This window comes from Fimicolochytrium jonesii, assembly GCF_025526975.1.
Source record: "Fimicolochytrium jonesii strain JEL569 chromosome Unknown EV422scaffold_17, whole genome shotgun sequence".
Classification (NCBI taxonomy): Eukaryota; Fungi; Chytridiomycota; class Chytridiomycetes; order Spizellomycetales; family Powellomycetaceae; genus Fimicolochytrium; species Fimicolochytrium jonesii.
In genome coordinates this window covers 574,993-586,848 of record NW_026515684.1, presented here as the reverse complement: position 1 = coordinate 586,848, position 11,856 = coordinate 574,993, and the positions used below count along the sequence as shown (strand labels likewise).

The following is an 11,856-nucleotide window of genomic DNA, read 5'->3' as shown; positions in this document are numbered from 1 at the left end:
GCATATTGTCAGTAGTAATCGCAAGTCCAGAGTAACTCAGACACGAAACGGAGAGCGGGGAGCCAAAGTGAAGGCCCTAGAGGAGGCTGCTGTAGCTGGCGGAGGTCTTGCATGTGTGTAGGGTTGGGGGATGCAACCTTGATGTCTCGCAGTGACGGGTTGCGGAAGGAGGAAGAAACGGTTGAGCGAGTTGAGCGAGTTGTCTAGCTTGTCCGAGACGCGACTGTGTATTGTTGCCGGCAACAATTGTCATCTGGCACGATCACCACCGAAATCTTGGCACGATCGCCACTCATCAACAAGCAATATGCCACTGGGAACGTTGGAGGAGTATCTGGACGAGTATCATGACCGCCCGTGGTCGGCGTTTACGAAAGCAGTTCATTGTCTGGTAATCAAATGCCCGTGTTCTGTGTGCTGCTGAAACTTCCCTCCTACGAGAGAGCGTGTGTCAGGAGCAGTGGAGATGGCGGAGACAGTTTGTCTCGGAGACATTGATGAACTCACCCTCACGAAAATGCATATTCCTCCTCCTCGCACAACTCGGAGCCCGCTGTCTCGTCGCCACCGGATGTAGATCCGTAGGTCCGTAACACGGGCTCCGAGTCTGGGAGGGATTCCATCGACGTATACTCATCATCATCATCCTTGGCGTCATCGTCTGCTGGTGTAAAGGCCTGCACCGTCTCCGCTTTCTATTTCACGGCGGCGAGGCGCGCTCGATGAGCGTCAAAGAGTGGTGCGGTGTGAGCGCTCATTGCCTGACATGCGCTCAAACTGCACGTCCCCTTGACCACCTTGCCGAACGCCCGCCAGTGTGCATCCTCCTCCTCCAGTGCCGCCAGCTCCTCCTGGGCGATTTCGGCGGCATCAGAACCCTCCTCCTCCTCGTCGCCGGGTGTGGGAGTGAGCTTGCTGCTGCTGCTGCTGCTGCTGCTACACCCGCGATGGCGGCGGCGCGGGTGGAGCGGGTGGGGATGGGGGCAGGGTTGGGGAGGGCGGAGATTGGGAGGGGGTTGGGGATAGGGGCGGGGTTGAGGAGGCTGGAGATTGCGAGGGGGTGGGGCACGGAGACGGGGGCAGCGGCGGCGGAGACAGTGGGTTGGGCTGCGGTGACGGGGGTTGGGATGGTCATCGGGCGGGCCGGGAGGTGGAGAGTGAGGGGTGTGGGGGCTGGGATGGGTGCGGGGATAGTGTTGGGAGGGACCACGGGTTTGCCAGGGATGGTTGCGATGGCGTCGAGATAGGCTTTTGCACGCCCACACTTATTGCAAGCTGCACGGGATGTCTCAACGCCACCGACAATGCCCGTCCTCCAGGCAGCGGACGTGGTGGCTCCACACCGTCCTTGTGCGCTTTGTGTGTGTTCTTGCGCTTGGGCATTTGTCCGGTGGGTGTGCGGTGGGGACACGTGGGTGGTTTCCTGAGTTCGAGTGCATATAATCTGTCGTGAGACAGAATGCAATACACCCAATGTGTCGTGGTGATTAGGGCAAGTGGGCGGAAGGTTGGTGGGGTTGATGTTTCACGATATCTCGCATTTTGTTCGCGCTCAGTTTTTGTCATCAAGTGCATTGATGAGGTCGGACACGATGTCCGCCTCGAATGAGTGGTAGAGGTTCTGGAAGCAGCCGACGAACGTGGCCTTGCAGACATTGCCGTAGCCTGCCATCGGCTCTTCGTGTCTTACACTTGATCCATGTGTTTTGCCCTGCCCACTTCAAAAGCTCCTCCGCCGCAGCAGCACCCACGCCCTCCTTCCGCTCCGCCAACCGCCCACAGATTGTGGTATGGATTTGACGCCGTGTTGTCCAGGGTGTGTTTGCGCCCCAGCTGTCTGCGCCCCGTGTTCACCTCCGCTGCGGTGGTCATCCACTCCTCCCTCTCCCTCTCCCGCTCCCTCTCCTTCACAATGTCCTTTTCGGAACCTTTTGCCTGCAGCTGTGCGGCTACGCTGTGTATGAAAGCCTCCAACCGTGCAGAGATATCACTTTCCGAAGGCGATAACCACTTCCAAAGTGAGAAGAAATTCTCGGGAGCGGTCGTACGGCCGAGGTCCACCTACGGTAGCTGATAAGATCCGGCGGAGGGAGGACGTGGTGAACTTCATCCTCTCAGTCGCAGTAGCCACGATCTGCTCGACCGAGAGCTGAGTCCCGAGGACACTTCGTCTGATGACCAACTTGGCAGTCGCAGTATGCCCCGAGTCGGAATACCCGTCTTCGCCCGTGAGCCTCGCTCGTCCACCGCATTGTCAGTCAATGTCTTTGAGGTAGCTAGCTTCGCTCGCGGGTTCTCATCCCCCCCTCACCGTGGGGTTATGATGAAGTTGTAAGAAAGCACCACTCCAAACGTTTCCACATTTGCTGATCAGCCAAGTCGCGGCGGCTTGAAGCAGAATGCAGTCAGGTACCATACAGCCTGTCCGTTCCAGTACGACCAAGCTGTATGGGACCTGACTACGTTGCCCCGCTCCCAACGCGAATTCATCTGCCGCATCGTGCAATTGCGTTTGTGCCCATCCATGAAGTGACATGCTGTTTCTCGTTCGCATCCTCGGTATGCTCTTCTTGTTCTCCCGCTTCGTTTTGGCCTCCATCGATAACAAACGTCGGAAAGTGCGGCACAAGCTTCCGCTTCCCCAATCCGACTTCATCAAATCCCTGACCCCAAAACGGGCACAGTATGTGCTATGTTGGCGCTCCGCTTTCCGTTTACCACTTTAAGGATGTTGCTGGCGTCGCCAGGTAGGCGAGATCTGGTAGCTACCGCCTGAGTTTCGGGGCTGTCAAACATTCGAGCAACGGGACATTTCGGTGTTTGATTGCGTCTCGCAGATATGGTGGTCCAAATGATAAATGAAGATCCCCAACCAGCCGATGTGTAAGGTTGGTTGTTTGAAGAGGAGGGAAGTGCGTTCTGTGTCCCTCGGCATTGACAGGAACGATACCAGAACCCAGTGGTCGGTCTCTCGCCCATTTGGAGTTCCCCGGGCGGCGGAGTCGCAACGCCTGCCTCCGGAACTCCGTCGCGTAGTCTCGCAGAGTCGCCAATGAGAAATGCATCGCCCAACACGCGGACTCCAGCAATGACAAACCCGTCTTGCACGCACTCCACCACATACAACAGTACATACTAGCTCCCGGCACTTATAAAAGGACGTGGCGAGCAACTGGAGAGCCCTCCCCCCTATCAACCGCTGAATCTGAGAGACGGACGACCGAAGCTGACGGGATTGCAACACCTCCGTTCCATCTCACACCTCGCACCTCAGTCATCTCCCTCTCGCGACAAGTACAATCGCAACCATACCCATCTTCCGCCACCTGAAGCACCTGGCCATTCTCCTTCCCCTCCTCCGCTCTCCCATTCTCGGCCGTCTCACTCCATCCTCGACCTCCTCCTCTCCAGGACTCGGATCCTTCTCGACGGCAATGACCTCCCCACCGACCTCTACCACGTCAGTCCCCCTAGCGCCCTCCCTCTTCCTCCCTCACGGCGGCGGCCCCATGCCTCTCCTCAACGACCCCGCCCACATCCCTCTCAACACCTTCCTCACAACCCAGGCCCGCACCCTCCTCCTCACCCCAACCGCCCCCAAAGCCCTCATCGTCATCACCGCCCACTGGGAATCCCCCGTCGTCCACATCTCAACCGCCCACGGGCCCCATCACCTCCTGTACGATTACGGCGGCTTCCCACCAGAGACATACAACGTCAAGTTCGACGCGCGGGGCGACAAGCACGCAGCAGCACGAGTGATCGCCGCCCTCTCCACCGCAGGTATCCAAACCCAAACAGACGCGCAACGCGGCTGGGACCACGGCGTCTTTGTCCCGCTCAAACTCCTCCTCGGCGACGGCGACACCCCCGAATCCCGCCAACTCCGCGACATCCCCATCGTCGTCGTCGGCGTCCTCGCTTCCCAGTCCGCGGACGAACACTATAGGCTCGGCCAGGCCTTGGGCACGTTGCGAAAAGAAGGCTACGCCGTCGTCGGGTCTGGCATGTCGTTCCACAACATGCGCGCGTTCCGTTTCCGCGCACCCCCAGCGAACTCACAACCACCCAACGCCCCGTTCGACACCGCGTTAGAAGCCTCGGTCGGCATCGCGGACGCTGCGGAACGCGGGCGCGCGTTCAGCGCGTGGGAACAGTGGGACGGCGCCCGGGACGCGCATCCCGTCGGTGGCGCCGAGCATTTCATGCCTGCGGTTGTGTGTGCGGGCGCCGGTGGGGACTCAAAGGGAGAGAGGGTGTTGAGGTGGGAGGCGTGGGGGTTTACGCAGGGGGCGTATGTTTGGCGGTGATCAATTCGATGCGATTCGGATTCGTTCGGAGGGTCGTCTTTCTTTCTCATGCTACTGTAGCGTTTGCCAGATGGGCTCCTGGAAACTTATTAGGGCAGTGTTTTGCGTATCGTCACGTCATCACATAGCGTAGCCTATCTTTCATTTTGGTCTGGTCTCATCTCAAAATACATAAAGGAAATCCCAAAAGGCAAACACACATCCCCCAACTTGGCGAAAAAAATCTGGCCAACGGAAATTTTCGCAACCATCTTTCCCAAAAACTTCACACAGCACCCGCATACCACCACGCCCATCGAAGAGGAGAACAGTACGTAGTATACATCCATTCTTCACACAACATTCAAGAAAAAACGTACAAGTGTAAGGAAAAAAAAGGTCAACCAGGAGAACGGTAATTAGAACAACAAAGAGAGGGAGGGATGTATATCACAGAGCGGAACAAAGAATGGGGTAGTTATATCTATAAGGTGTGAAGGAAGGGACGAGGTCGTTTTGGTAAAGATGGGGTGACGATGGAGGGAAGCCGCATACGCCGTATCGGTGTTGGTGCTGTGGTTATTTGGCCATGAGAGTAGGTGGGGCGAAACCTACGGCACAAAGGGGGGGGGATTCGAAGACCAAAACCCGGAGAGAGAGAAAAGTTGAAAAGAATGGGGGGTCCGGGTCCAGTCGCCGCATCGAAAGAAAGAACGGCCGGGGAGGACCAAAACAACCGTCGTCGCAGAGAGGAAAACCGAAACAGAACCGCTTTTCACAGCCTTCAGCTCAGTTCAGTTCACTTCCTCTTCCCGCCCCTCCCTTGGCTTGCTCCCGACGAGCTCGCACCATCAAAGCCCGTCGTCGAGTTATTCGTCGGACTCCATACATTCTCCTGTCCCCTCGCAATCAACTCATACGTCGACCTCGGTCTTGGTCTCGGAACCGGCGGGTGGATGGGTTGCTGTTGGGCCGGCTGCCCATACAACGCCGACGCATAACCCCCGTCCTGGTCCGGTACCGCCGCGTACGGTCCCGCGGCAGGTGCAGGTCCAGGCGGGTACTGTCCACCCACAGGGGACGTGGGCGAGTGGTGGTGGTATGATACCGGACTTGTATGAATCGCCCCAGCGTTGGGTGAGTTGAGGCCGCCCATCATCAGCGGCGGTGGGGGGAGGAGATTGGGATTGCGGCCGGAGGACGGGAAATTGGGCATGGGCGGGTGTTCGGAGAAATGGGCGTGGGTGGGATTCCCCGGGGGGTAGATGATTGAGGAGCGGTTGCGTGGTGGGGGGGAGAATTGCATGTTGTTGCTATCGGTCATCATCCCGGAGTTGTTGTTGGGGATGGGCGCGGTTTGGGAGCGGGGGTTGTTCGTGAGGGTCAGGGAGCTTGTGCTGCTTCCGCTGTTAGCACCTGCGACGACGTCGGTGGACCGGCCACGGACGTTGTTGAGTTGGAGTTGGGATTGGGAGCCTTGGGGTTTGACGCCGTAGACGCCACCGTATGCGGATGGCGGGCGACCGCCCCAGGCGGAGAAGCGGCGGCTCTTTTCACGTTCCTTTTCGGGAGCACTTTGTCCGGCGCTTTGTTTTTCTTTTTCCCACTCGACCCATCTGTAATGCAAGAATGACAGTCAGCACTGCACCTTCCCCAGAAAAGTCGAAGACAGAAAACCTACTTCTTCATAGCAACAGCCCTCGACTCAAACTGCCCAATCTTCCCTCCATGCGCCTCCTCCCTCGTCTCGCCCTCAACCTTCCTGGTCTCACCCCATGAAAAATCATCAACTACGCAAAGGAGAAAAATCAGCATCCCCATCTCCCAACCCCACCCCCCAAAACCCCACAAAAAAAACTTACAATGCCAATAAGCATAAACCGGCAGCACAAAATTCCAAATCGGCAGCGACACCAAATACACCATCATCCACAACACATAGATCATCTTCCTGGTAGTAATCACAATCAAAAAGCCGGGGAGGCCCAGGATCGCTGCGAGCATGAGGAAGGGGACTAATTCCGCATTGTGGTTGATGGCCGCGGAGAGGATTAGGTAGAGGGTGAGGCAGATGGCGGCGGGGAGAACGACTGTGCCGATGAGTTCGAGCTGTGGGGGACATGGAGTTGGTTAATGATTGCGGGGTGGTTGAGAGAGGGAAAAATGATACATGGTTGCTTACCAAGACGACGAACTGCATACTAAAACAGAATGTCCCACACAGATCCCTCACAAGCACCAATTCCAGCAAATTATGCACCGTACTATTGATCCACCGTCTCCGCTGACTCAGCAACACCTTGAACTGGTCCGGCACCATCGTCCAGCACACCGCCTGGGGTACGAATATCATCTTGCGGTGCGGGAAGTTCCTCAACATCAGCGTCGTCAAGAACCGGTCTTCGCCCAGTAGCAAGAGATTCTTCTTGTGAAGGGTTTCGACGATATTCTCACTGTACTCCTCGACGATGTCCGGGTTGGTGAGGATGGGCACGGTGATCCCGTTCTCTCCCTTGGGCGCTTTGATGCGGTACATGCAGAAACAGCCAGGGAGGCAGGTAACGCCTCCAAACACCGACTCGAACGCCTTGCCGAGATGGTGGGAGATGTAGTACTCAAACACCTGGATGGCGGATGTCAGACTGGCCGTTTTGTTGGCGATGCGGGTCTCCCCACAGAGTCCCATGACATTCACGTCCGTTTTCATGACGTTGACCATGTGTTTGAGCGAGTCGGGTGCGACTTTTGTGTCTGCGTCGACCATGAGGATAACTTCGTATTTGTCGGCGGTGGTGGCGACGCTGTTCATGGCCGTGAAGATCTCGTAGTCGAGCGCGGTCATGCGGTCATTGAAGAGCGTGCGGCTGAGGAAGTTCATGATGACCATTTGGGAATCGCGCTTGCCGCGGTTTCCGGGCTTGGCGGCGCTCGCTTCGGCCGGGGTGCCGCACTTCACGACAGTCACCATGGGGACCCGACGGCTGCCTACAATGTAGTATCCAGCATACTAGAGGGAGATAAGATGAGTTCACTGTTCCATCGACCTTGAGCCACCGTTCAGTACTTTGTACATACCACTTTAGCCATATTATGCTGCTTCTCCCCGTCCGCAATCGCAATATAACTCCTCGGCTCCGGCTCCGTCATCCCCGGATCAAACTGCATCATCCCCAAAATAATATCCGGCGTCGACTTTTCCTCCCCAGACCCCGTAATCATCCCATCCGCAATCACGAACAGCAATTTCCTGCTGTCCGGGTACTCGGTGCCCGCCAACGAGTCCAGCGTCCCGCGTATTCCATCATGCCCTTCAGAGTAACACGTCACGAGCATGATGGTATACAGGTCCTGGCTCTGATAGGGGGTATACGACCCAATGACAGAGTGGCGGTTGTTCATGGCGATCGAGTAGCGGGCGCTGGCGCGGGAGAGCCGTTTGCTCTTGTTGTCGTTGCTCAGCATCGAGTTGGTGGGCTTGAGTTTGGGCAGACCAAACCAGTGGAACCAGACAGCCATGAAGAATTTGGAGAGCACGACGCCCGAGATGACGACCAGGGTGATGGTCTCGATGACTTGGGCGGCGATACAGCCGTTGCGCTCGACGCCGATGTAGCCGACGTGGTAGGCCGCGCGAAGGCAGTTCATGGCTTTGCGGTTTTCATCCTTGCGCATGAAGTGGTACGTGCCGTCCCTGCCGATGCTGTCCGCTAGGAAAGCATATGGCCCTGTTCGTGAGACGCCCCCGCTCAAAAACTCCGTGATATTTACTATGACTGTGTGAAACGGAGTTTGCAATTGTGCTTAGTTCAACGAATCTGCAATCCGACCACCGAGCACACAGACTGGAACCGGGATCCTTACCTCCATTGAACACTGTGAAGACGTTAGGGGTCTGCTTTGTATGATTCAAATCCGTCCATTCCATGTACCGCCTGGCCCTATTGCTGATTCCAGTGACCCACCCAATCCGAGCGCACTGCCCAGGAGCAGGACGCGTGATAGACGCCACTTCAGGGGCTGCACAGGTCCCGGTAGCCGGAATGACGGCCTGGCAATTGGCGTCATTTTGCGCGACGCCAAAGAGCTTGGTGATATCTTTGCCCTTGAAGTCGTCGGTCAAAATAAAGCCGTTCGCTCCGAGATTTTTCTTTACTTCTTCAAAGTCGTACGAGTAACCGCCGACCACGACGTCCTTCACGTCTGCGGGTAAGTAGTCGTGCGACGGCGTCGCGCTGAACATGGGCGAGAGGAGGCCATCGTTCGTATCCGGGCACAGCACCCGCCGGAGTCCCACCGTCAAAAACACGACCGCCAGACACAGCACGAGGATGATCATGCACAACGCGACCTTCTCACGCCACGCCTGCTGCACCGCTCTGTCTCTCTTTCCCAACGCCGTCAAGCAGAAAGGCAAGCAACAGCATGTCAGGATCCGCGCCGACCAGGGCCATATTTGGCTATCTTCGTTCGGATCCTCCTCCTTCTTCTGTTTTCCGAGTGGTGACGGTTCGGGTCGTGCGACGGAGGTGGCGCCCGCACGAGCTGCTGGCGGCGCGGCGGAGGGGCGACGCATCAGCGCTCGTCGCGTACTCCTCGAACGCTCGGGCTTGGACAGGGTGTTCTTCCGCCCCAACCCACCACCTCCCGTCTGTCTACGCACAAGGTTCCCATTCTCAATCTCAAACTTGTGCCGGGCCGGAAAGATATGCGAATGATCCTCGACGGGCGGTCGACCGGACGCAGCTGGCCTGTTCCCCACCCTGACATTGTCCGGCCGCCTGTCAAACGAGTAGTGAGATGTCGGTGTTTCGAACGGAGAGATGGCGTAGGATGCCGGGTGGGGAGCACGCCCCTCCGGAACAGAGGAGGCCTCCGAGGCCGCTTGGCTACCGGTCTCCATCAGTAGAGCGTCGCCGTCGGTATCTGGAAGTGGTTTTCGGTCGAGGGTTCCGAGCATCGAACAGAGGGAGGAAGTCTAGACTGTTTTTGATGCAGCGCTAATTGGGTGGTGCATGTGCTGGAGAATTTGTGTTTGCAAGTTTCCTGCAGTTGCGGACGACCTTCAGTTATGACGTCCCCCTTGACAAGTGACACCAACCTACTCTACTCCGGCGCAAAGAACCCACAAGCAGCGGCACTTACAGGTGAGGTCCGTCTTCCACTTGGTGGGGACAAAGGTGTGTTCAACCGAACTTTTACCGGAGGGAGTATATACACTCTATAAGCCGTCAAGCCACACCAAACCAGCTGCAAGCGGATGACAGAAAGAGGAAGACGAACTGTCAACAAACTGTCCTAGCTGTGCCAACCCAAAAGCGAAAGGGGCAATTCCTCCATTCGCGCGGGAAGGCAAACAAAAGCAAGACTCCACTCCGTTTACCTGGGAAGTGACAGATTCGAAGCCACTGACAGCTGCACAACGCCCCTACTAATATATACTCAGGCGGGCAGGCGGGGCGGGGCGTCAGGTCTATGTTGTATAAGAACGAAGGTGCAAGTTTCCGTGGGAAAATGCACGTCTCTCTATGGGGCTGGCGCGAATGTTCTAAAGCCCTGCTGACAAAGTGATGACCCGGCCTCTCTCCAACAGCCCAGCCCGTAAGTGAAGTTTCCTCTGTGCTGAGCGAGTGATCTCTTGTTTGTCTGTTGAAGGATGTTGACGGTGGGTTGTTGTTGGTGGTCTGAGCGGTAGTAAGCAAAGGGACGAGGGGAAAAGGGCGGTCAGCGGGTAACCCTTGATGACGGACTGAGAAGGCCGTGATAATGCCGTTCGGAATGAAAATGATGAGCAAGCAAACCCACAGAACAGAACAGGGTAAGCGAAACACGACAGGGGGGGGGGGGGGGGGGGGGGGGGGCGGGGGGGCGCGCCGCCAAAGCAAAGCAAAGCAAAAGGCTCAGCAGCAGCAGCACAGTACAGTCACGGCGGCGGAAAGCGGCATCAACTTCAACCCCCCAAAATGATTAGGATCCTCATAAAGGCTCCTCCCTCCTCCTCATCACAAGACGGACCCAATAATCTTTCACCCCCAACCCATCAGGAACATAACTCCGTAATGAACTTAAGTCAAACCGCACACCCGTTCGCACAGCCCTTCAATCAAAAATGATTAGCTCCCATTTAGAGTTTTCACACACTGATGAACGTGCTCTGTCCAACAAAACGAGGATCAATTATTTATTCAATTCCAGATCCTAGGAAGGATCCATCAGCTTTTTCGCTATTGGTGATTGATGATATAGGCAAGCGCAGAATCTTGGCTCTCAAATTTTATTTCAGTGGCTGGTGTTGCTGGGAACTCGGTGCGGGGGAGGACGGTGAGTTCTGACTGGAACTCTGTCTACGGGTACAAATACCAGTGTTCTTTCTTGTTTGAGACGTCAAGCAATGGACAGGCATGGACAGACGATGACGTAGACCTCTCTATATGAGTGCCAAGATCGACAAGCTGTGGTCGCTGCTGGGGATTAGAAGAGATTTGGACAGGTTTCATCACGAGACGGTATGCATGCAGCCTGTAACATGTACATGTACAGTACACGAGCCGCAAATCCTTTGCGCAAAGATATTTTATGCCCGCATCCATGGACAATGGCAGTCGATCGCCCATAATCCCACGTTTTTTTAGGGTTTGGGTCAGCTCAATCCCGCTCTCTTCGCTTTTGTTACATCATGGATAAGGTATCCCTCTCGAGTCTCCACCAGCGGTCGAGGTCGGACTTTTCCAGATGTCGTTCGTTCAAATTGGTTGATTTGAACAGCGGTTGCGCCATACGTTGGGTGCCACCGCGCGCATCTGCTCGTCGGGAAATACACCATGTCCAGCCGTAGAACGCGGACTTGGACAGCTCGATCCCGTTTCTCTGCGCTCTACCATCATCTGGTAGATTGCTATAACACCATGCAGCCTCGCCAACGCCCAGCTGTCTCCAAGACGTTACTTTCTCCACGGCGAGCCCGTCGCGACTGAGGAAACAACAAAAACAAGCAGGTTTGGTATTTCACTAAAGATTTTTGATGAACGGGTACGCTCAAGGAATATCGCTTCAAGTTGGGGATGTTGATAAGCGGGTCCTAATAGGTGATGGCCCTCTTGGAAGCCGTCAGAAAAGACTTCGTAGCGCGTTGCCGCCGCTACTTGTACAAAGCGAGTCACGTGGTCGATGCACAAATGAAATCGATTAAACACCGTTCCATCGGGCCCGTTTATCCACTGACAGCATGCCACAAATCAATGTCGCCTCGTCGCGCTGTCCAAATGGTCGGAGATGTCAGTTCTGACAGTTACATTTCTGCCCCCGTGTTTCAGCGTGCGGCGGAAACGCACACCTGGGTCGAGCAGCAAATCCACGGCCAAGACAATGCGAAACGGGTGGCAAATGATTTGTGCGGCGCATATATGTTCAACCCTCCTGTGACGCCGGTTGCTCCAATCCGCATTGTCCATTCACGCCTGAGAGAGAACATGCCCATTGATGTGACCTGTGGCCGACGGATTTCCACCGGGAGGGAGTGATTGATCGTATACTGTACCCTCGGTCATTGGGCGTCATTGTACGATGTCCA

At 56.1% G+C, this 11,856-nt stretch overlaps 2 protein-coding genes across 2 annotated transcripts; one reads left to right on the top strand and one right to left on the bottom strand.

Moving 5' to 3' along the window:
- The first annotated feature begins 3,116 nt into the window (after nt 1-3,116).
- EV422DRAFT_115414 (Extradiol ring-cleavage dioxygenase, class III enzyme, subunit B) lies at nt 3,117-4,699 on the top strand. Its single transcript, XM_053064633.1, has one exon. It carries the CDS (start codon nt 3,435-3,437, stop codon nt 4,308-4,310), a length of 876 nt encoding a protein of 291 aa, XP_052924379.1. The 5' UTR covers nt 3,117-3,434; the 3' UTR covers nt 4,311-4,699.
- Nucleotides 4,700-4,863: 164 nt separating this feature from the next.
- Nucleotides 4,864-9,523, bottom strand: EV422DRAFT_115417 (glycosyltransferase family 2 protein). The gene is made up of 7 exons (XM_053064634.1): nt 9,432-9,523; nt 8,151-9,332; nt 7,365-8,062; nt 6,472-7,296; nt 6,152-6,398; nt 5,971-6,079; nt 4,864-5,905 (listed from the first exon to the last, which is right to left on the bottom strand). The coding sequence occupies exons 2-7, from the start codon at nt 9,244-9,246 to the stop codon at nt 5,089-5,091; spliced, it is 3,792 nt and encodes a 1,263-aa protein (XP_052924378.1). The 5' UTR covers nt 9,247-9,332; nt 9,432-9,523; the 3' UTR covers nt 4,864-5,088.
- Nucleotides 9,524-11,856: the final 2,333 nt, after the last annotated feature.